Below are 22,700 nucleotides of genomic sequence, written 5' to 3' on the forward strand. Positions count from 1 at the left end.
AAGGCCCAATTAGTAAAAGGAATTCAAGAACAGGGTCCTGATAAGTTTGAAAACAGACCAGCACATGAGAGTCTTAGTGAGTTAAATTAGATTTGATTTATATAACCAGCCCAGGGCATTGAACAGTGTTATGAGCCCAGAGGACCCCAAAACCCAGCAGCTATAGATATTCACCCAGACAAATGGTTACTTAAACAAAAATTGCTTTTAATAATCTTTAAACATGAAAATAGAATCAAACTTAAACTTAACTATTGACTTACTTAACCTAACTTAACCCCCTTCTAATTCTAAGAGCATCTGTATGTCATGTGTGTGTAACTTCAGAAAAGTTCCTTAGTTTACAGTCCAATCTCACTTCCCATTCCTCCAAGTTCAATGGTTGCAGGCAATTCTTATACTGTGCACAGAGATTATAAAGTTCACCAGGCTTTGGTGCTTGAAAGGTAAATGGTTACTGCTCAGGAAGGTTCTGGTCAGTTTTCAGAGAGAGATTTATTATTCCAGGACATCCACAACTTATGTACTTCCATCAGCCACTCCAGTGACTTTCTGACGAAACTTACCCCTTCAGGGTTCTCCAGATGATAACCTCTTTCTTTCAGGTCACAACAGAGTTCCTTTTTGTTTCTCTTATTCCAAATGAAATATTAGACAGCCAGTCTTCTCCTCTTGCATGAACCACAAGGGCTTTGACCAGGCCATCTTCCAAAATGGGGCTTCTTGCCAGCTTGTCCTGTTCCAGTTTCAGCTGCTCTTGCTGGCTGCATCACTGTACAAGTGATCTCTCTCTCCCTCTCTCTCTATCTCTCTCTCTCTCTCTCTCTTCCTCTCTCTCTCTAATTCCCTCTTAAATATATTCAATAAACCTGCCTCTTCTGCTCTCTGAGGCAATGAATTCCACATATTCACCACCCTCTGGGTAAAGAAATTCTTCCTCATCTCGGTTCTAAATGGTTTGCCTATTATCCTCAAACCATAGCCCCGGGTTCTGGACTCCCCCACCATTGGAAACATCCCTTCCGCATCCATTCTGTCCTGTCCTGCCAGAATTTTATATGTCTCTATGAGATCCCCTCTCAATCTTCTAAACTCCAGGGAGTACAATCCCAATTTGCGCAATCTTTCCTTATAAGTTATTCCTGCCATTCCAGGTATCAGCCTGGTGAATCGCCTCTGCACTCCCTCCATTGCAAGAACAACCTTCCTCAGATAAGGTGACCAAAACTGCACACAATACTCCAGGTGGGGTCTCACCAAGGCCCTATACAGCTGCAGTAAGGTATCCTTATTCCTATACTCAAACCTTCTTGATATGAAGGCCAACATACCATTTGCCTTTTTAACCGCCTGCTATACCTGCATGCTCATCTTCAGTGACTGGTCCACAAGAACCCCTAGGTCTCTCTGCACTTCCCCATCTCTCAATCTATTGCCATTCAAATAGTAATCTGCCCTCCAGTTTGTATTACCAAAGCGGATAACCTCACATTTATCCACATTGTAGTGCATTTGCCATGTATCTGCCCAGTCCCCCAATTTATCCAAATCACACTGGAGCTTCTTGACCCCCTCTTCAGTGCACACAACCCCTCCCAGCTTAGTGTCGTCTGCAAATTTGGAGATATTACATCCAATCCCCTCATCTAGATCATTAATGTAAATTATGAACAACTGGGTCCCAGTACAGATCCTGTGGCACCCCACTGGTCACCGCCTGCCACTCAGAAAACGAGCCATTTATCCCAACTCTCTGTCTTCTCTCTGCCAGCTAGTTCTCAATCCACATCAATTCTTTGCCCCCAATCCCATGAGCCTTGATTTTGCATGCCAGTCGTTTATGTGGGACCTTTTCGAAGGCCTTTTGGAAATCCAGGTACACCACATCCACTGGCTCTCCCCCATCTATTTTACCTGTCACCATCTCAAAGAATTCCAATAGATTTGTCAAGCACAATTTACCTTTTGTAAATCCATATTGACTCTGTCCGATCCCTTCTCTGCTAGTCATATGCTCCACTATTACATCCTTAATAATGGATTCCACCATTTTGCCCACTACTGATGCAAGGCTCACCGGCCTATAATTCCCACTTTTTCTCTACCCCCCCTTTTTAAATAGTGGGGTAACATTAGCTACCCTCCAATCCATGGGTACTGATCCTGAGTCTATCGAGTTCTGGAAAATAATTCTTAAAGCATCTGCTATCTGAATGTCCACTTCTTTAAGTACCCTAGGATGTAGATTATCAGGCCCTTGGGATTTATCTGCCTTCAATCCCATCAATTTCCCCAAGACCATGTCCTTAGAGATACTGATTTCTTTCAGCTCCTCCCTTGCATTAGTCTCTATGTTTCCCAACATCCTTGGGAGGTTATTTGTATCCTCTCTTGTGAAAACAGAACTAAAGTAAGAATTGAATTGGTCTGCCATTTCCTTATTCCCCATTATATATTCCCCTGATTCTGATTGCAAGGGACCTACTCTGGATTTCACCAATCTTTTCCTCTTGACATATCTATAAAAGCTTTTGCAGTTGGTTTTTATGTTTGCCGCAAGCTTACTTTCGTAATTTATTTTTGCCCTCTTGATTAATCCCTTTGTCCTCCTTTGCTGCATCTTGAACTGTTCCCAGTCTTCGGATTTGGTACTTTTTTTTGGCCAATTGATATGCTCTCTCTTTGGACCTAATACTATCTCTAATTTCCCTTGTTATCCATGGTTGAGTCATTTTTTTTGGTTTATTTTTATGCCAAACCGGTATAAACGATTTCTGCAATTCTTCCATTAGATCTTTGAATGCTTTCCATTGTCTATCCACCGTCAACTCCCCATAAACACCACCCAATCAATCTTACTCAACTCCTGTCTCATACCATCATAATTCCCTTTATTTAAATTCAGGACCTTAGTCTCGGTTTTAATTTCTTCACTTTCCATGTCGAGTGAGAAATTGATCATATTGTGATCGCTCCTACCCAAAGGGTCTCGTACAACAAGATTGCAGATTAGCCCATTTTCATTGCATAATACCCACTCTAAAATGGCCTGCTCCCGAGTTGGTTCCTCGACATATTGGTCTAGATACCCGTCCCGTAAACATTCAAGGAATTCCTCCTCCTCAGTATTTTTACTAATTTGGCTAGTCCAATCTATACGTAAATTAAAGTCTCCCATGATGACAGCTGTTCCCTTATTGCACGCTTCTCTAATTTCTCTTTTTATGCCTTCCCTCACCTCCACATTACTATTTGGAGGCCTATATACCACCCCCACTAACGTTTTCCGCCCCTTGCTATTCCTCAGTTCTACCCATATAGATTCTGCATCTTCCAAGTTAATATCCTTCCTGTCAATCGTGTCGGTCCCTTCTCTCACCATCAATGCTACCCCACCCCCTTTTCTTTCTTGCCGATCCCTCCTAAATATTGTATACCCTGGGATGTTAAGTTCCCAGGCTTGCCCACCTTGCAGCCATGTTTCTGTAATCCCAATCAAATCGTATTTGTTTATCTCAATTTCCACAGCCATTTCATCTACCTTGTTCCAAATGTTTCTTGCATTAAGATATAAAGCCTTCAGATTTGCTTTTTTCACCCTCCTTGCTCTTTCTGATTTTTTACTTTCGCTGCCTAACCTAACTTTTCCTATTTTATCTTTCCTGTCCTTTGCCCTATCATACAGGTTCCCATCCCCCTGCCAAATTAGTTTAAACCGCATCCGACGACTGTACCAAACCTAGCTGCCAATATATTGACCTCTTTTGGGATTAGGTGTAACCCATCCTTCTTGTAAAGATCATACCTTCCCCAAAAGAGATCCCAATGGTCCAAGAAGCCAAAACCTTGTCTTTTCACCATCCCCTCAGCCACACATTCATTTGTCTTAACCTTCCATTTTGTCCTCAGTTGCACTTGGCACAGGTAGCAATCCAGAGATCACCACCCTGGCGGTCCTGTTTCTTAGCTTCTGTCCTAGCTCGCTGTAATCTTTTTTCAGTACCTCCTCCCTCTTTTTATCCATGTCATTGGTACCCACATGTACCAAGACATCAGGCTGCTCACCCTCTCCTTTCAGAATACTCTGGACCCGATTTGAGATAACCCATACCCTTGCACCAGGGAGGCAGCACACCATGCGGGTATACCTATCTGGCTCACAGAATCTCTTGTGCAGAGTAGAGCTTTACACATATTCTACAGAGCAGCATTCTGCTTTCCGCCAAACAACATCCTAATGGGGATTCATTTTGTAAGGAGATGTGGGTTGAAAAGCTGAGGTTCCAGATAACAAGTAGCAACTAACAAAATAACCTGATTTACACATAAAAATAGAGTAGAAGTGCAGAGGCTGAAATTAGTTACAATGTTAAATTTATGCAAATCATGGGATCCTTCTGATGTTCAACTGTGTGCTGATAAAGCAGTCTCACGTGGAGCAGGCTACTAGAAACATTCAAGTACTGAATGAAAACTTGAAAAATACAAAATACAATTCATCCCAATTGCTCAATGCAGTGAGCCACTCTCAACATGGAGAGGGCCAAATTTGCAGAGAAAGGCCCTTTAGATTTGAAACACAAAGGAATCAAGAAATTTTCAAATTTTAAAGAAATAAAAAAACAATCTCATTTTGTGCTATTATGTTATTAGTGAATCCCAATGAAAGATCTACTCATTCACTTTATATGCCAAGAGAGTAAGTCTCACACAACTATTATAATTTTAAACATTGTGATTCTTGTGGATGGAGATACACCAAGGTAACACTGGACAACGAAGATTTTCCTTCCTAAACACTTTTGGGTGCGTTTTGATCATGAAAAACACCTTTAATTTTTCTTATCACGTAACAATGTTTAGATATAACCTATGCTTAATGTGTCCTTCAAGTATACATGCTTCATGCTTCAAGCATACAAAACCATGAGGTGAAAATTTATTTTCCTCATTGGCACTTGGACGTCTTCCCTGCTGCTCTTGGTGCAGTCAGTGACGAACATGGTGAAAGGTTTCACCAGGACATTGCGACTATGGAAAAGCGGTATCAGGGCAACTGGAATTCATCAATGCCGGCCGACTATTGTTGGACACTGACACGAGAGGCATCAGATACTGAGTACAAGTGAAAGTCAGTAGCAAAACATTTTTGGGCCATTTGAACTAATGCAATGTGTCAGCATCATTATGCGATTAAACATGCGAAATTCAATAAAAGTTCATTTACTGTTTCTCCAACTTCCGATGTGATACAGTAAATATGAAATTATCTTTACGCTCATCTTGAAGTTGTCTATCATAATCCCCGATTTTTTTTCTGAAAGCAATCCTTCTGAAAAAAATTGTTGTCCAGTGTAATTTTAAAAAAACCTCTTCTATTGCTGAATAAATAGACTATTTTTATGTAACAAAAAAATTCATCAATCTAATTTTTAAACTTTTTGGTAAGTTACCTCATCATGATTGGATTCTGAAGAACCACTGGCTCCCTGACTGTCTGATACTCGGTCCATTGTAGTATAGTCCATTTGCAAGGGTATCTGCAAAGTGGTTTGCTGGCCTGGGGAGAAGCCCACCCTTTTTAAGTTGGCTGTCTTCCCTTCCACAGACATTTCCTGCCAGAGGTGCGAAATTGCTTTTGATACAATGGGAAGCATGACTTGTTCCAAGGACACAATCCTATTCTCCACTAAAAGGTCCACTGTTTCTTTATAAAAATTCAAGTAACTGCCAGAAAGAAACAAAAACAGCATTTTAAACAATGTGAGAAAAGAACAATTTAGCAAGTTTTAGTGCCTGATTTATGCACCTCCATCTATTAGTTGGACGCCACACGTTCTTAAGGCCCTCCTGCCTGTAGGACATAGATATCATGACAAAAAAAAATTGATGTGTGAAAATTACACGTCTGTATCGAGTTCAAGTTCAAATTTATTGTCAGTGTCTATACATGAAATCACACACAACCCTGAGACCCTTCTTCTTCTTGTAGGCCAGGCAGAATTTCTACTTATTGGTAGTGTAAATTGTACTCAAAAAAAGTTACATATATAAAAGAGACAAATGTAAACAGAGAAAGAAATGTAAACAAACTGATGATGCAAATAAAGAAAAAAATAAATAGTAATAAATAATGTGCAAAGTAAGAGGTTCTTAAATGAGTCTCTGATTGAATCTGTTGTTTAGGAGTCTGATGGTGGAGGGATAGGAACTTTTCCTGAACCTGGTGGTGTGAAGCTTGTCTAATGGCAGTAATGAGAACACAGCATGTCTTGGGTGTTCTGGATCCCTGATGATTGTGGCTGCTCTCTGATGGCAGCATTCAACGTATTTTCTCAATGGTGAAGAGAGTTCCGCCTAAGATGCACTGGTCTACTACCTTTTGCAGGGCTTTCCACTCAGAGGTCATACCAGCAGTCAATACATTTTCCATTGCACATCTATAGAAGTTTGCCAATGTTTCTGAAGTAATACTGAAACTCTACAAACTTCTGAGGAAGTAGAGGCAATGCAATGACATGCTTTCTTCATGATGACATTAGCATTTTTGGTCCAGGAAAGGTCCTCCAAGATAGTGACTCTCTGGAGTTTAAATTTCCACCTCTGGTTTTCCCTTCCTGAAGTCTACGATCAACTCCTTGGTTTTAGTGGCATTGTGAGAGATTGTTGTTAGTGCACCATTCAGCCAAGTTTTTAATCTCCCTCCTGGATTCTGGCTCATTTCTCCTTTTTATACAGCACGCCACTGTAGTATCATCAACAAATTTGTAGATGTTGTTGTACCAAACCATGCAAATGCAGGTGCAAAGTGAGTTGACCAGAGGCTAAGAACGTAGCCCTGTGATGCTCCGATACTGATGGAGATTGTGAAAGAGATATTTCTCCCAATCCTCACTGATTGTGGTCTGGAGGTGAGGAAATCCATGATCCAATTACACAGAGAGGTGTTGAATCCTAGGTCTGGGAGTTTGCTGATTAGTTTTGAGGGGAGGGGATGAAGGTGTTAAATTCCAAACTGTATTCAAGAAGGAGCATCCTGGGAGGAGTCATGTGATAGAGTAGTGGCCGATAGGAGAATACCAGCCATCTCCAGAAAAGAAGAAAAAAAGTGAAGAAAAAGCAAAGCCCCAAAATCACAAAACACAACAAATAAAAGATAAAGGTGTGGATAAAATGGCATCTAAGTAAGAAAAGACGCTGGAAGAGAATGGAGAAGGCCGTACCTGCACGAAAAAGCAGGGAACTGCCGTGGAAAGAGGAGCCTGCTCCCTGAGGTTAGTGGAGACCTCCGCAGGGTCGCGGCCTACCGACCACGGGACTGCAAAAATGGCTCAATGAGCCAACAGAGGTGCGCAACTGCACATGTGGAATGCGCACGACAAGGAGAACACCGACAGGAGGGGGGACCAGCTGTGGAGTGAAACTACACAGCATGAACAGCTGAAAGATGCCCGACAGCAGGGCTCCCAGCTGGAAGAAAAAGAAAGCAACAGGAAAGGGAGAGATGAGAAAGAAAAACTGAAGCAGGAGGCCCAACAGATAACCAGCCTAGAAGAAGAGGACCAACATCAAGAAACCATGAAAAAAAAATACCCAACAAACTGAGACAAGCAGCTCAACAAGAAAGTCAGAAGAGACACAGATACAAGGAAGAGAAATTGAAGACACAAACCCAAGAGCAGACACAGAAGAAGAAGAAGAAGAAGAAGAAGAAGAAGAAGAAGAAGAACACCAAGCTCTGCACAGAGGAATAGGAGGTAAAATGAATGGACAGTAGATAGATTTTAAAAAATTTCAAAAACAAATGAAAGCATTAAAAGAATGGTTGACACTAGAATTTAGTGAAATGTAAAGAAAAATGAAAAGTACAGAAGAAAAAGTGAGTAGAATAGAGCTGGTCATAACAGGTGTAGGGAAAGGATTAGAAAATGTGGAAGAACATGTAATGACGGTAGAAATGGAAGTGAATGACTTAAAAAGAAAATTGGAAGAAAGTGACAAAAAAGTTAAAGAAACACAAGAGTTGTTAGCTCAGAAGATGGATATAATGGAAAACTATAGTAGAAGAAACAATATAAAGATAGTGGGCCTTAAGGAAGATGAAGAAGGCAAAGATAAGAAAGAATTTATAAAAGAATGGATCCCAAAGGTCCTGGGAATGCCAGAAATGCAGGAAGGAATGGAAATAGAAAGGGCACACAGAACATTAGTCCCGAAACCACAGTCACAACAAACACCAAGATCCGTATTAGTAAAATTTCAAAGATACATGACAAGAGAAAATATATTGGAGAAGGCAATGAATAAAATTAGAGAAGACAAAAAATCACTGGAGTACAAAGGTCAAAAAAAAATCTTCTACCCAGACATAAGTTTTGAGCTCCTAAAGAAGAGGAAGGAGTTTAATGCAGCAAAATCGATCCTATGGAAAAAAGGCTATAAATTTATTTTAAGATATACAGTGGTGCTTAAAGTAGTTATCCCGGGGGAGCAAAACAGATTGTTTCAGAGAAAGCACGAGAATGTGCAGAATGCCTGCAAGACAGAAAGAGAGATGAAGAGATGTAACAAGAATGAAGAACGATGACAAACTACATATAAAGATGTAAAAATAATGTATAAGCAAGAACTAAAGGAGGGAAGAAAAGGGAAGTAAGGGAGAAGGGGGGAAAAGAGATGGAGTTAAAAAAAAAGAAAAAGAGAAGAAAAGAGGGAGAGCTTTGTTTTAATGTGAAGATAAAAGTCTTTTCTGGAGGGAGTTAGGTGGGAGAGAATAAGTCACTGCGAAATCAGTTGACACTTGTGAACGGGTTCACAGTCCGAATGGAGAGGGGAGTTGTGGTTGCCCGGTAAGGGACAAGGGGTGACTCAGAGAGGGGGGGGGACACTTGGAGTTAAGGAAATTTTAGATGTGGGAGTGATTGAAGTATTTTATATTTTAGAAGTGCATTCAAAAAAGAACTGATAAATGAAAATAGGGAATAGGGGAAAAGTAGTGGTGAGGAAGCGGAAATGAGATGAAAACAGAGTATGAAATGGCCATGTTGAACTATATGACTATAAATATTAATGGAATACATAACCAAATCAAAAGGAAGAGGCTATTAAATTTACTGAAAAAAGAAAAAAATAGATATAGCATTCGTGCAGGAAACGCATCTAACTGAAGTGGAACATAATAAATTAAGGAGAGACGGGTAGGGCACGTAACGGCAGCATCATATAATTCAAAAGCGAGAGGTGTAGCTATATTAATCAATAAAAATGTACCAATCAAAATAGAGAAGGAAATAATCGATCCAGCAGGGAGATATGTAATGATAAAGTGTCAGATATATTCAGAACTCTGGAATTTGGTCAATATATATGCACCTAATGAAGAGGATCAAAAGTTTATGCAAGATCTTTTTTTGAAGATTGTAGATATGTTGGGGAATATATTGATAGGAGGGGACTTTAACCTTAATTTGGATTCAAAGATGGATAAAACTGGACAAAAGACTAGCAGAAAGAACAAAGTAGCCAAATTTATGGTTAAATCAATGCAGGAAATGCAACTTATGGATATATGGAGGAGACAACACCCAAAGGAGAAGGAATACTCATTATTCGAGGGGACATAAAACATACTCAAGGATTGACCTGTTCCTGTTGTCAGCCCATATCCAAGGGAGAGTTAGGAAAATGGAATATAAAGCAAGATTGTTAGCGGATCACTCACCCCTGTTATTAGCAATAGAGTTGGAGAACATCGCACCAAGAACATATAGATGGAGATTAAACTCCATGCTACTTAAAAGACAGGAATTTAGAGAATTTATTGAGTGCCAAATTAAAATGTACTTTGAAATAAATACAGAATCAGTGAAAGACAAATTTATATTATGGGATTCAATGAAAGCCTTCATCAGAGGGCAGATAAAAAGTTATGTAACTAAGATGAAGGACTACAATCAGGAATTAGAACAGCTGGAAAGGGAAATAGTAAGCACAGAAAAAGAACTAGCAACAAGGGAAGATACAACAAAAAGAAGAGAATTGGCGGACAAAAAAATAAAATACGAAATACTACAAATGTATAAGGTAGAGAAGAACACAATGAAAATAAAGCTGAAAAAAATGCACAAAATACTAGCTTGGCAGCTTAAAACAGAACAAACTAAAAGAACGGTATTGGCATCAAGGAAAAATGACAAACAAATTACATATAACCCAACAGTGATCAATGAAAACTTCAAGGAATTCTACGAGCAATTATATCGAACTGAGAACGAAGGGAAAGAAGACAAAATAGATGAGTTTCTAGCTAAAATTGAACTACCAAAATTGCAAAGAGGAGCAAAACAAATTGATAAAACCATTTGAAATAGAGGAAATACAGGATATATTAAAAAAAAAGGTATCGAACAATAAAACGCCTGGAAAGGACAGAGTCCCAATAGAATTCTATAAAACATTTAAAGAGTTACTAATTTCTCCTCTCCTGGAAGTAATGAACCAGATAGAAGAAGCACAAAACTTGCCAGATTCATGTAAATCAGGAATAATTACAGTAATACCAAAGACGGGGAAAGATCCACTAACACCAGTATCGTATAGCCTAATATCTCTACTTAACTCAGATTATAAGATAATAGCAAAACTATTAGCAAACAGATTGGCCGACTGCGTACCAAAAATAGTAAAACTAGATCAAACTGGATTTATTAAGAAAAGACGAACAACGGACAATGTCTTTTAGTTCATTAACTTAATCCATGCAGTAGAAGAAAATAAGACACCAACAGTGGTGGTTGCCCACTTCACTGACAAAAGACAAAGGAGGAAAGACCCAACACCCAACCCCAACCAACCAATTTTCCCTTGCAACCGCTGCAACCATGTCTGCTTGTCCCGCATCGGATTTCTCAGCCACAAACGAGCCTGCAGTTGACGTGGACATTACCCCTCCATAAATCTTCGTCCGCGAAGCCAAGCCAAAGAATAAAAAGAGATGCAGAGAATGCCTTTGACAGAGTAGAATGGAATTATTTATTCAAAGTATTACAGAGGTTCAACCTACCAGAGAAATATATTAATTGGATTAAAGCATTATATAAGGGACAATTGGCGAAGGTTACAGGAAATGGATATATATCGAACCAATTTAAATTAAGCAGGTCAACTAGGCAAGGATGTCCACTATCTCCCTCACTGTTCGCTTTAGCAATAGAACCATTGGCAGAACTGATAAGAACAGAAAATAAAATTAAAGGGATAAAAATAAAAGAGAAGGAATATAAAATCAGTCTATTTGCTGATGACATCATAGTATACTTAACAGAACCAGAATTATCAATAAAAGAATTACATAAGAAATTGAAGGAATACGGAGAAATATCGGGGTACAAGATCAACGCAAATAAAAATGAAGCGATTCCAATGAATAATGCGGATTACACAAAGTTTAAAAAATAATCACCATTTAAATGGCAAACACAAGCAATCTGATACCTAGGTATTAGACTAGATAATAATCTAGGCCATCTTTACAAATTAAATTATCAGACATTAATGAAGAAATTACAAGATGACTTAGAACATTGGAAAGATTGACCACTAACACTGATAGGAAGGGTAAATTGCATTAAAATGAATATCTTCCCAAGGATACAATACTTATTTCAATAGTTACCAATTCCCTAAACAGAGAAATTCTTCAATGAACTAAAGAGAATAATAAGGAAATTCTTATGGAAAGGGGGGAAACCGAGGATAGCACTAGATAAATTAACAGAATGGTACAAACAAGGTGGTTTGCAGCTACAATTAAGATAGCTATCAGGTTTTTATCAAACAAGGGAAAAACCAAATTGGACCAAGATAGAGCTAGATAAAATAGGGGAGAAGGTACCAGAACATCTACTTTATAAGTGAGATGAAAAACTGGTGCAATATAGAAGTTCACCAGTACTGCACCAACTGCTCAACATTTGGAAGAAGATTCACGTAGAAAGGAAAAAAAAACAAATTACCAACTACCAAAATTATTATTGACGCAAAATCAACAAATCCCTTTCACAATAGATAACCTTTCCTTTAGAGAATGGGAGAGAAAAGGAATTAAAAGAATAGAAAATTGTTTTTTGGGAAATAATTTATTATCTTTTGAACAAATGAAGTACAAATATGGAATAACTCATGGTACAATGTTTGCATACCACCAACTGAAAACCCACTTAAAGGACAAATTGGGAAGCAGACTGAGATTACTAGAAAGAAGCAGCTTTGAATATGTGATTACAGACACAATGATAATTAAAAGATTTATAACAACCATGTACATCAAGCTGCAAGAGAAAGAAAATGATGAAATAAGCTATAAACCCAAACAAAAGTGGGAATAAGATCTAAACATAAAGATAAAAAATGAAATATGGGAAAAGCTATGCTCTGGAACTATGAGAAATATAATAAATACGAGGTTACGCATGATACAATATAGGTGGTTACACAGACTATATATCACGCCCCAAAAGTTAAATAAATGGGATCCAACATTATCAGATAGATGTTTTCGCTGTAAGAAGGAAATGGTAACAACAGTACATGCAATTTGGGCATGCGAGAAAGTGAAAAAGTTTTGCGAAGATCTAAATCAGGTATTAAATAAAATCACAAAAAGCAACATACCAAAAAATCCAGAGATCTTTCTTCTAAGTAATATAAGAAGTAAAGAACTAGGCGTTGATTTGGATGAAGCACAAAAATTATTTATTATGATAGCCTTAGCTGTAGCAAAAAAATGTATAATGTCAACTTGGAAATCAGAAGAGAGCCTGAGAGTACAGCAATGGTACATGGAAAAAAATAACATATAATTTAAAAAATAAAGTCACATTATTTGAACAAATTTGGGAACCGTACATGGAACACAATAGAGAGGGCTTACCGCGGACCCTCACACCCTAAAATGATAGAATGAGAAGACGAAATGAACTGACCCAGTGTGTAAAAGTAGATGACACAATTTTCTTGTTTATTTTCATTGTGTGATGACATTGTTTAATGGGTTTATTGTATTGTATATGTTGGGTTTCGAGGGGGGTGGGAGGGAGGGAGGAGAGGGGGAACAAAGGGGAGAAAATGACACTGTGTATATTCAAGAGGGAAATGTTTGTGTGTATTTTGATTAATATGGATCACAGTGTGAAAAATTTTTAAAAATTTAAAAAAAGGATCATCCTGATATAAGCATAATTACTGTCTGGGTGTTCCAGGGTTTTGAGTAGAGCCAGTGTGATGGAACTTTGGAATCAATTCATGTCACCGCTCAAACAAGAGCTGATATGTTTCAACACCAGCTTCTCAAAATACTTCCACTGTTGACGTGAGTGCCACTGGTCGATAATCACTTAGGTAGGTTACCACATTCTTCTTGGACACTAGTACAATTAAGGCCTATTTGAAACAGGTGGGTACCACACCCTATCAGAGTGAGATGTTGATGATATGAATGGAAACATTGATGGCCAGCACAGGTATTCAGCACTCAGCTGGATACTCCGTCCGGACAGGATGCTTTCCTTGGATTCACTTTCATGGAGGCAGCCCGCATGTCATCCTTGGATGCTGACAGTAGAGGATCATCAGGGGACACGGGAGTGCGGAGCGGTTCTTTCTTGTTCTGGCAATCAAATCAGGTGTAGAAGGCATTGTCTTCATCTGGGAGTGAAACTTTGCCATCTCCAATGCACCATAAATTTGATCCATAAACGATAAGTTGAGGCACTGTTCCTTACAGTACAGTATCACCTCAATAGACAAGGTATATTTAAAGCTGTCATTCTCTTTGGTATTGTAGTGTGGATTGTGGAGAGTCATGTGGCTCTCTGTCTGACACCAGGTGGGAATATGGATTGTAGATGGTCACATGACCTCTCCGTTTGGAACCTAATTGGAAGATGCATCACCTGCCAATCAAGGTTGAACTGCCCATCCATTAGTCCACACCTCACCATTTTCCCCTTGAAACCACTTAGTGATTACCTGGGCTGGACTCCCCATCTTATTGCATTTTAAAAGGTTATTATGTGCAGCAGGCTCAGTCTCTTGGCCCCCTGATCCTGACTACGAACACTGTTCTATGCCTGATCACGAACTGTGGACATCGCTGGAGGAGTCATTGGTAGGATGTGCACTGCACTGAGAGTGGGACCATAGTATTGCATGTCAATACTTAGCAATTGAGCGGCACCCTGTGGAACAGGAAGTACGAGTTGAAGTCCCTGTATAGTAAGAGTGTGCCAGGTACTGAATATTACTGCACATGTGTGTGAGAGAGTAAGCAGGCACTGGTATAGGAGATTGTTGTATTCGATGTGACTGCTTACGTTGTTTAAAGTATCGGTGTTGTTTTGTGTCTTCCCTGTTGCTATTTTCCCATGTGTGCAATGAAGATCATCCTTTGTTTTTCCCATGTGTGCAATGAAGATCATCCTTTGTTTATTTAGCCTGTGTCTGGACACGTTTCTCTGTGAACCTACCAAACCTGATTTGATCACACGTAACAGGTATCCTAAGCTCTATTTGTACTTGATGTCCTGGACTGCCAAATTATAGCGCTTCCATGCTTGTGAAGAGCTTGTTTTCTCAATGGTGAAACCGAATTATTTAAAACAGAGAAATGCCTCCACTGAAAGGAGTGAGGGAAATCAGATGGCCCCGTGCGCAATACAAACCGTTCAAATTCTAGGAGTTCAGCAGAAGATTTCACAGGAGACTGCGAACAGACTAATTTCACATCATTCTCTGTGGGGTGACCTCTATATTCCCGCAGCCACTGCCAAAGGGTGACTCTTGCTTTACCAGGTAGGTTTGTTGAAGCCATGTCACTGTGAAGGCAGGAAAATTACTGTTACAAGTGTCAGATCATGAATGTTTTTAAAAAAAAATACTGGAACATGGGGACAAATTCTTCCCCATTGTACAATTTAATGATTATAGTTAGCAGTTATATGTTTTTAGTTACACTTTTAACTTCATCGTGGCCTGATGCATATCAGCTGCCACAGCATCAGTTTATGCAGTAGTAATTCATAATGTGTTGAACTTTGAACTTTCTGCCTTGAACAAAAGTAAATTGGTATTGTTTTTGCACAGGCAGTAGAGAATGCAACTGCCACTGTATAATTTTAAATCAGGAAAATAACTCTTTTGAAATACCAGCAAATTGAATCCTCGTGGGAACCTCATTATTTCTATGACTTTTGACAATGTATATAGAACTAATATATAAAATATATAACGGATATTAGTAATAAATACATAATCTTACTCAATGAGAAATGTCTATCACAAATTTATTTTCTATTTGCTTGCAATTTGGCTAAGAGATAAAAATTCTCTTTTGCAGCTGAATCACCTCAGAAGAAATTTTAAAAGATGGATTTCCATATGATGAAAGAATATTCCAAGTGCCCATAACATAACACCTAAGAACTGTGTGTGACCCACTGTGGGAAATCAGTAATTCAGAGCCATAATATAACTATCAAACAAGAGGGATAAAAGCAGTGGCTTCTCAAGGTAAAGTAGTGGCCTAAGGCAAGCACTGACACTGCTCTCTCTCCCATTAAAAAACAGCACCAAAAAAAACTACACACCAACTGTGCCACCCGACATAGTATATGAGCAGCCGATCAGGTACTGTTACAGGGTGGCCGGCAAGGGTTGGGGGCTGTCAGCGGGCAGCCAGCGGGGCTTTCGGGTGACAGCCGGCAGGGCCTTTAGCGGGTGACCAGGGCAAGCTCCAGCCTCCGGCACCTCACCGGGTTGCTTCGGCCTTCGCAGCCCTTCGTCAGTGCCAAAGGCTTAATGGGCAAAATGGCCTGTCTTCCCTACCCTAATTCCCCATGCAACTAGAATTGCTCTAAATTTCCCTGGTTGGTGCTGCCACTGGCAGAGTGGTTATAGCTGTGTGGGGGATTATGTGTAGGGAAGACAGCCATTTTATCTATTGATCCTGCATTGATCCACCGCCAGGTGCCGCTTGCATGCTGGAACGGCCCCGAAGCGGCCGGATGAGATGCTGGCCCGGAGCAGCACACAATGGCAATAAATACAGTATATGGAGGTTCAAATAATTAACATGGATTAATAATCTAATTGGAACAAAGGAATTATTTGATATTCATAATCAACCAATGAAACTTATAAATCTGTTGATTTTTATAATGTACCTGTGTTCCTTGTAATAACCAATATATTGTTCTTTTACTTCTTCCAGGCTTGATGGCTGACCATCTTTTAAATGATATGTTTCTGTCATGAAGCAAAATATCAGAAGGATTAATCAGATGTGTGTAATGGTCAGTTTGCTTTGAAATGTTATGAAACTTTCTTTTGGCAAATAATGAAATGAATGAATGAGAGCAAGCAACTAAGCAGCACAGCCCCCTTTGGAAACCGAATTCTGAACATTCATTACACCCTAGACAAACAAGTTTCTTCTTATTTGTCCTGAATGGCCGACTTTTTATTTTAACAGTGACGCAAGAGACTGCTAGTACTGGAATCTGGAGAAAAATGAACTGCTGGAAGAACTCAGTCGGTCAAGCAGCATCTATGGTGGGAAAATTCCACAATTCCTTCCCCCACACACCCCTCCGATACTGTTCAACGAGTGAGATCCTCGAGCTGTTTCTTTTTTGCTCTTTGTTTTTAGAGCACGATTCCTGCTTCTAGTCACCCCAGCAAAAGAAATGTCATCTCTCCGATTAAATCCCCTTTCATGCTTCTGAATTCCAGCGAGTATATGCTCAGTCCTTCCTCGCAGGACAGCACTCAATCTTCACAACCCCCACTTGATGGATATTTCTTTTTATATCATTGGCGTACCAGGGCCACAATCGCTGCTCCCTCCAAGCTGTGCGCACGTATGCGTGCACACACATTTTGCAACCAGTGCACAAAGGAAATTAATGTGAGCACAAATGTTAGTTGCCTAAAATAAGATAGTAATTAATAATTATGCTTACTGAAAATAATCTCTTAGCTAACTGTTTCTGTGAACTAGTTAGTCAGTTAAACAAGTCGTTAATTATACTTGTATTATATTAAAACCTGCCAACAGTTTTATGACCCATGAGAGACAGGCTGTGCCAAAATGATCTTGAAACAATTTCAAATTTACCTTTCCACAAGCATTCAGTGCACACATACTTTTGCCACAGGAAATAAAATCACACAACATATTTTTTGCGCACACTATCTATTAAAAATTAGAGGGAACATTGGCTGCAATATGAACTATTTGCAAAATGGCCTGCAAGTATTTTTCCAGGTTACTCTGACTGTATGTTCCAAACCTGTGACCTCTGCTGCCACATAGGTTAAGAGCATTGGGCACATAGGGACACTGGTGCTTGCAGGATCCCCTCAAGTCAGATGCTATTAAGATCTGAAAATATATTTTTCATCGTTCTTTCTTTGTCACTAGGTCTAAATCTTTGAATTTTTTATTGTTTTCTTCATAGTTAAGAAGGCCTATGGGGTGCTGGCTTCATTACTTGGGGGATTGAGTTCAAAAGTTCAGAGGTCATTTTGCAGCTCTACGTACCTCTGATTTTTCAGATTCAGATTCAGATTTCAGACTTATTGCCAGAGAACATACATGACATCACATACCACCCTGAGATCCTTTCTCCTGCGGTCCAAGCAAAATGACCACTTACTGGTAGTGCAAAATAAAATGTACACAATGTGCACATGTAAATAAATAAATAAGTGTAAACAACTGTGTGACAATACAGAGAGGAGAAAAAAAGCAAACAATAAAGTGCACAAGTAAGAGTCCTTAAATGAGTCCTTGATTGAGTTTGTTGTCAAGGAGTCTGATGGTGGAGGGGGAGCAGCTGTTCTTGAATCTGGTGGTGCAAATCTTGCAGCATCTATACCTCCTTCCTGATGGCAGCAGTGAGAACAGAGTGTGTGCTGGGTGGTGCGAGTCCTTGATCATTGCTGCTGCTCTCCTACGGCAGTGTTCTCTGTAGATGTCCTTGATGGTGGGAAGGGGTTTGCCTGTGATGTCCTGGGATGTGTCCACTACCTTTTGCAAAGCTTTATATTCAAGGGTTTTGGTATCTCCATACCAGACTGTGATGCAGCCAGTCAGCACACTTTCCATTCTACCACAGATCTGTAGAAATTTGCCAGGGTTCCTGATGTCATACCAAACCTCCACAAACTCCTGAGGAAGTAGAGACACTTACATGCTTTCTTCATGATGCCATTAGGGTGTTGATGCATGTTCAATTACATAAAGATTGAAAGTTGCCGGAACTGAGGACTTTTATGCATGACGTAAAAGCATAAAGGCTTCCCCATAAAGGCTTGTGGCATGACAGCCTTTATGGGGAAGAAAGGGGAAGAGTCACAAGGCGGCCAGTGAGAGCAGGGCCAACCAGGAAAGGACATGTTATTTACATATGACAAATATGTACAATAGTGGTTTTACCACAGGTGTTCAGTCCAGGAAAGATCGTCCAAGATAATAACTCCCAAGAATTTAAATTTACTCACCCTCTCCACCTCTGATCCCCCGACGCTCACTTCAGTAAGGGAAAACCACACATTTGGTTTTCCCCTCCTGAAGTCAACAATCAGCTCCTTGGTTTTGGTGACATTGAGTGCGAAGTTATTGCTGAGGCACCATTCAGCCAAGTCTCCCTCCTGCATGCTAACCCATCATCACTTTTTATGCAAGTAAAACCACAATGCTGGAGAAACCTGCCTCATTTGATACAACCCATTACTGTGGTATTGTCAGTGAAGATGAGACCATACTTAGAATATTGTGAAAAATAAGTCTTATTCGGCACAGTTAGAAGAGCTAGAGCTTTTCACTTTGGAGGAAGAAGGATAAGTGATGACTTAATAGAGGTCTCCAAGATTCTGAGAGGCATAGATAGTGCCTTTTTCCCAGGCAGGAGTAGCCAACACAAGAGGACATCTGTACAAAGTGAAGGGAGGAAAGTTGAAGGGAGGCAGGCACATAGATGAAAGAAAAATTGAGGGTGACAAAGTAGAAAGGGCTTAACTTTTTTATTGGTAGGAATATATAGGTTGGCACAACATCGAGGCCAAAGGGCCTGTACTGTGCTATGTTCATGGCACTGTGGTGGTCCACCACTGGCCTACTGCAGGGGGCAACCTCTGTACCTGCAGGAGAGTAAGGGGACAAGACAACACCTGGCCGGCTGCCAATCAGTTGGCATAAATGGATCAAGCCCCACCCGGTCGGGTGTCAATCACCCTCTGGGATATAAGCCTGCGCCGGCCTCCCGAGGCCTCGCACTGAGTTTCTGCAGCCGCAGCCAGCCTGGCTCTGTGGAAGTTTTTGTGGATTAAAGCCTGTTGTTCAGTCTTTACTTTGTGTGTGTCTGATTCTGTCTAACAGCGAACCACAGGCACTTAGGGATCAGCAATGAATATGCTTTTGCTAGTGAGATGAACACACTCTTGTATATATTTGCCAGATGTAAATGTCATGACCTTTCCTGGTTGACCCTGCTTTCACTGGCCAGCTTGTGACTCCTCCCCCTTTCTTCCCTCTAAAGACCTCCCCAGTTCGAGTCCAGGTCAACGTGAGCGACTAACATGGGGATGCTGTCCATCTCTTGCAAATAAAAGCCTTCAGTTTCAGCAACTTTCAGCCTTTGTGCAATTGATCGTACTTCAGTTTTATTTACAAGGTTCTTTTGAAAACATGGACAAGTACATGAAGTTGGATCGCCTGGAAATCGACTGGAGAGAACCTGAGGCAACCAACAAGTTCATGCTCTGGCGCCACTGCTTTCAAAAGTTCCTCACAGCCTCCGCAGCAGCTATCCTGGATGACGAAGACAAACTCCAACTGCTGTACTCATACATCGGGCACCGAGTCTACCGGATGGTCCAGGACTGCCAAACATATGGAGTCGCAATGGACACCCTGAAGGACCAGTATAAAGCCCAGGTAAACGAGGTCTATGCATGGCACGTACTCCATTCACGCAGGCAGCAACTGGGGGAAACCTTCAATGACTTCGCCAGGGCTCTGCAGGAGCTTGAAAGGGTCTGCAAATGCCAGACTGTGAGTGCAGAACAGCACACACAGCTGCTGATCAGAGATGCCTGCGAAACAGGCGTCCGCTCTGATTACGTGAGGCAGAGGCTACTCGTACAGAGACAATTGAGCCTACGTCAGACCATCGAACTGGCAAACAGTCTCGTGGTAGCCATCCAAAATGCCGAATCATTCTCCAATAAACACGCGACTCCCTCACAGGGAACACAGGGCCGCCATCTTGGGAGGTGGCATTGCAAGCTTCCTCCCACTCATTAGCAAGCTCCCAAAGTGCTACTTCTGCAGGTGGGCTACGCACCCAAGGAAAAGTTGCCCTGCCAGGGATGCCATCTGCTCCAACTGCAGGAAAAAAGGACACTTCGCGAAGGTCTGCACCCAAGTTCCAGCAGCACTGCGTGCGAGCGGGGGCAGCCACCTTTGATGCTGACACTTCCGCCGTCAGTTCTGAGGACCTGGGACAGCCACGCACGCACACCATGAAGCCTGCTGCCCGTGATGACGTCACATCTGTCTTCATCCCCTTCCCTTCCGAGTCACGTGCGCGCTGGGGGGCACCATCTTACTAGACAGCCAGCAGCCAATGGAACTCCTCAGACAATGAGCCCTCACTGGCATCGGTAACCCTCAATCAACTCTTATCAACTCTCCAAGTCCATGATGGTAACTGGCCACCCCACCACTTGCCTATTCGACAGTGGAATCGCTGAAAGCTTCATTCACCCAGACATTGTTCAGCACAACTCCCTTGGGGTGAAGCCCATGAGCCACCACATCTCCATGGAGTCCAAATCTCACTCGGCAGAGATTTGTGGCAGTTGCACAGTAACACTGTCTGTCCATGGCATAATATACCAGGACTTTACACTCCTCGTACTGCTGCACTCTGTGCACTCATCCTACTGGGATTAGGCTTCCAGTGTAACATGAAGAGCATCGCCATGGAGTAAGAAGAGCCCCATCCTCCCCTCACAGTCTGCAATGAGCAGTTTTTAAACTGCCCACCCTCCTCTCACCACGTGGCCAACTGTCAGCCCCAAACCCAATCACCTCGTCTGACATGTGGTCTCTTCACGTTCTGGATCTCTCCCCCACCCTTATTCACCAATTTCACCCTCACTGTAAGCCCATTGCCACTAAACGTTGGTGATATAGTGCTGGGGTCAGGGCATTTATTAAGTCAGAGATGAGACACCTCCTGGCTGAGGGGGTGATAGAACAGAGTACAAGCCCCCGGAGAGCTGAGGTAATGGTGGTGAAGAGTGGGGAGAAACACCAGATGGTCATTGATTACTCCCAGACCATCAATAGGTTCACCTGGCTAGATGCATACCCCCTTGCCCCGCATAAGTGACATGATGAATCAGATCGCACAGTACAAGATGTTCTCCACCTTAAATCTGCCTACTACCAGCTCCCCATTCACCCTGAAGACCACCAGTATACTGCCTTTGAGGCAGATGGCCGGCTTTACCACTTCCTTTGGTGTCATGAATGGAGTTTCAGTTTTTCAGAGGGAAATGGATTGGATGGTGGTCGAATACGGGCTGCGGGCCACTTTCCCATACCTTGACAATGTCACTATCTGAGGCCACGACCAGCAAAACGCCTAAATCTAACATATAACACAGGGAAATGTGTCTTCAGCACATGTCGTCTGGCTATACTAGGCTGCATTGTGGAGAATAGAGACATCAGCCCCAACTCCAACTGCATGAGCCCCCTGATAGAACTCCTGCTCCCCCACTGCCTCAAGACCTTGAAAAGGTGCTTGGGCTTTTTCGCTTATTATGCTCAGTGGGTCCCCAGCTACATGGAGAAAACCTGACCCCTCATCAAGGCCACCGTTTTCCCCTTGTCGGAAGAAGCCCACGAGGCATTCAACCATATCAAAGCCAACATCGCAAAGGCCGCGATGCACACAGTGGACAAATCCATCCCATTCCATGTGGAGAGCAATGCATCTGACTTTGCCTTGGCCACCACACTTAACCAGGTAGGCAGGCCTGTAGCCCGTACCGAGATCCCATCGAGAAAGAAGCCCAGGCTATCGTTGAAGCAGTACTGCACCTGGAGACATTACCTCGCTGGTAAGCATTTTACCCTGCTGACTGACCAACAGATGATCGCCTTTATATTTAACAATCAGCAGTGGGGTAAAATCAAAAATGATAAAGTCCTGAGATGGAGAATCGAGCTCTCCACCTATAATTACAACATACTATACTGGCCCAGAAAGCTTAGCGAGCTCTCAGATGCCCTGTCTTGGGAGACTTGTGCCAGTAAGCAGATGGAGGCACTGCACGATGACCTCTATCACCCGGGATCACCCATCTTTTTCACTTTGTCAAGGCCCGTAATCTCTCCTACTCCATCAAGGACATCAGGACACTGACCAGAAATTGTTGGGTCTGTGCGAAGTGCAAACTGTGTTTCTACCAGCCTTGTTGATCACACCTGATCAAGGCCACTCGTCCCTTGGAACGTCTAAGCATGGACTCCACTAACCGCAACGTGTACTTCATCAACAGCAAAGATGAGTACTTGTGGTTCCCCTTTGCCATCCTCTGCCCAGACATGCTGCAGCTACCGTCAT

General features: G+C 41.5%; 1 protein-coding gene across 2 annotated transcripts in view; it reads right to left on the minus strand.

The window, feature by feature from the left end:
• LOC138745988 (stimulated by retinoic acid gene 8 protein homolog) overlaps positions 1 to 22,700 on the minus strand; it is a 51,121-nt gene that overhangs the window by 17,934 nt on the left and 10,487 nt on the right. For both annotated transcript variants that reach the window (XM_069903634.1, XM_069903635.1), the window contains exons 4-6: positions 16,221 to 16,302; positions 14,721 to 14,873; positions 5,454 to 5,727 (exon numbers count right to left, since the gene is read on the minus strand). In XM_069903634.1, the coding sequence (XP_069759735.1) occupies positions 5,454 to 5,727; positions 14,721 to 14,873; positions 16,221 to 16,302 (509 nt within the window). The remainder of the gene's footprint in view (positions 1 to 5,453; positions 5,728 to 14,720; positions 14,874 to 16,220; positions 16,303 to 22,700) is intronic.

Source organism: Narcine bancroftii, chromosome 11, assembly GCF_036971445.1.
Source record: "Narcine bancroftii isolate sNarBan1 chromosome 11, sNarBan1.hap1, whole genome shotgun sequence".
NCBI lineage: Eukaryota > Metazoa > Chordata > Chondrichthyes > Torpediniformes > Narcinidae > Narcine > Narcine bancroftii.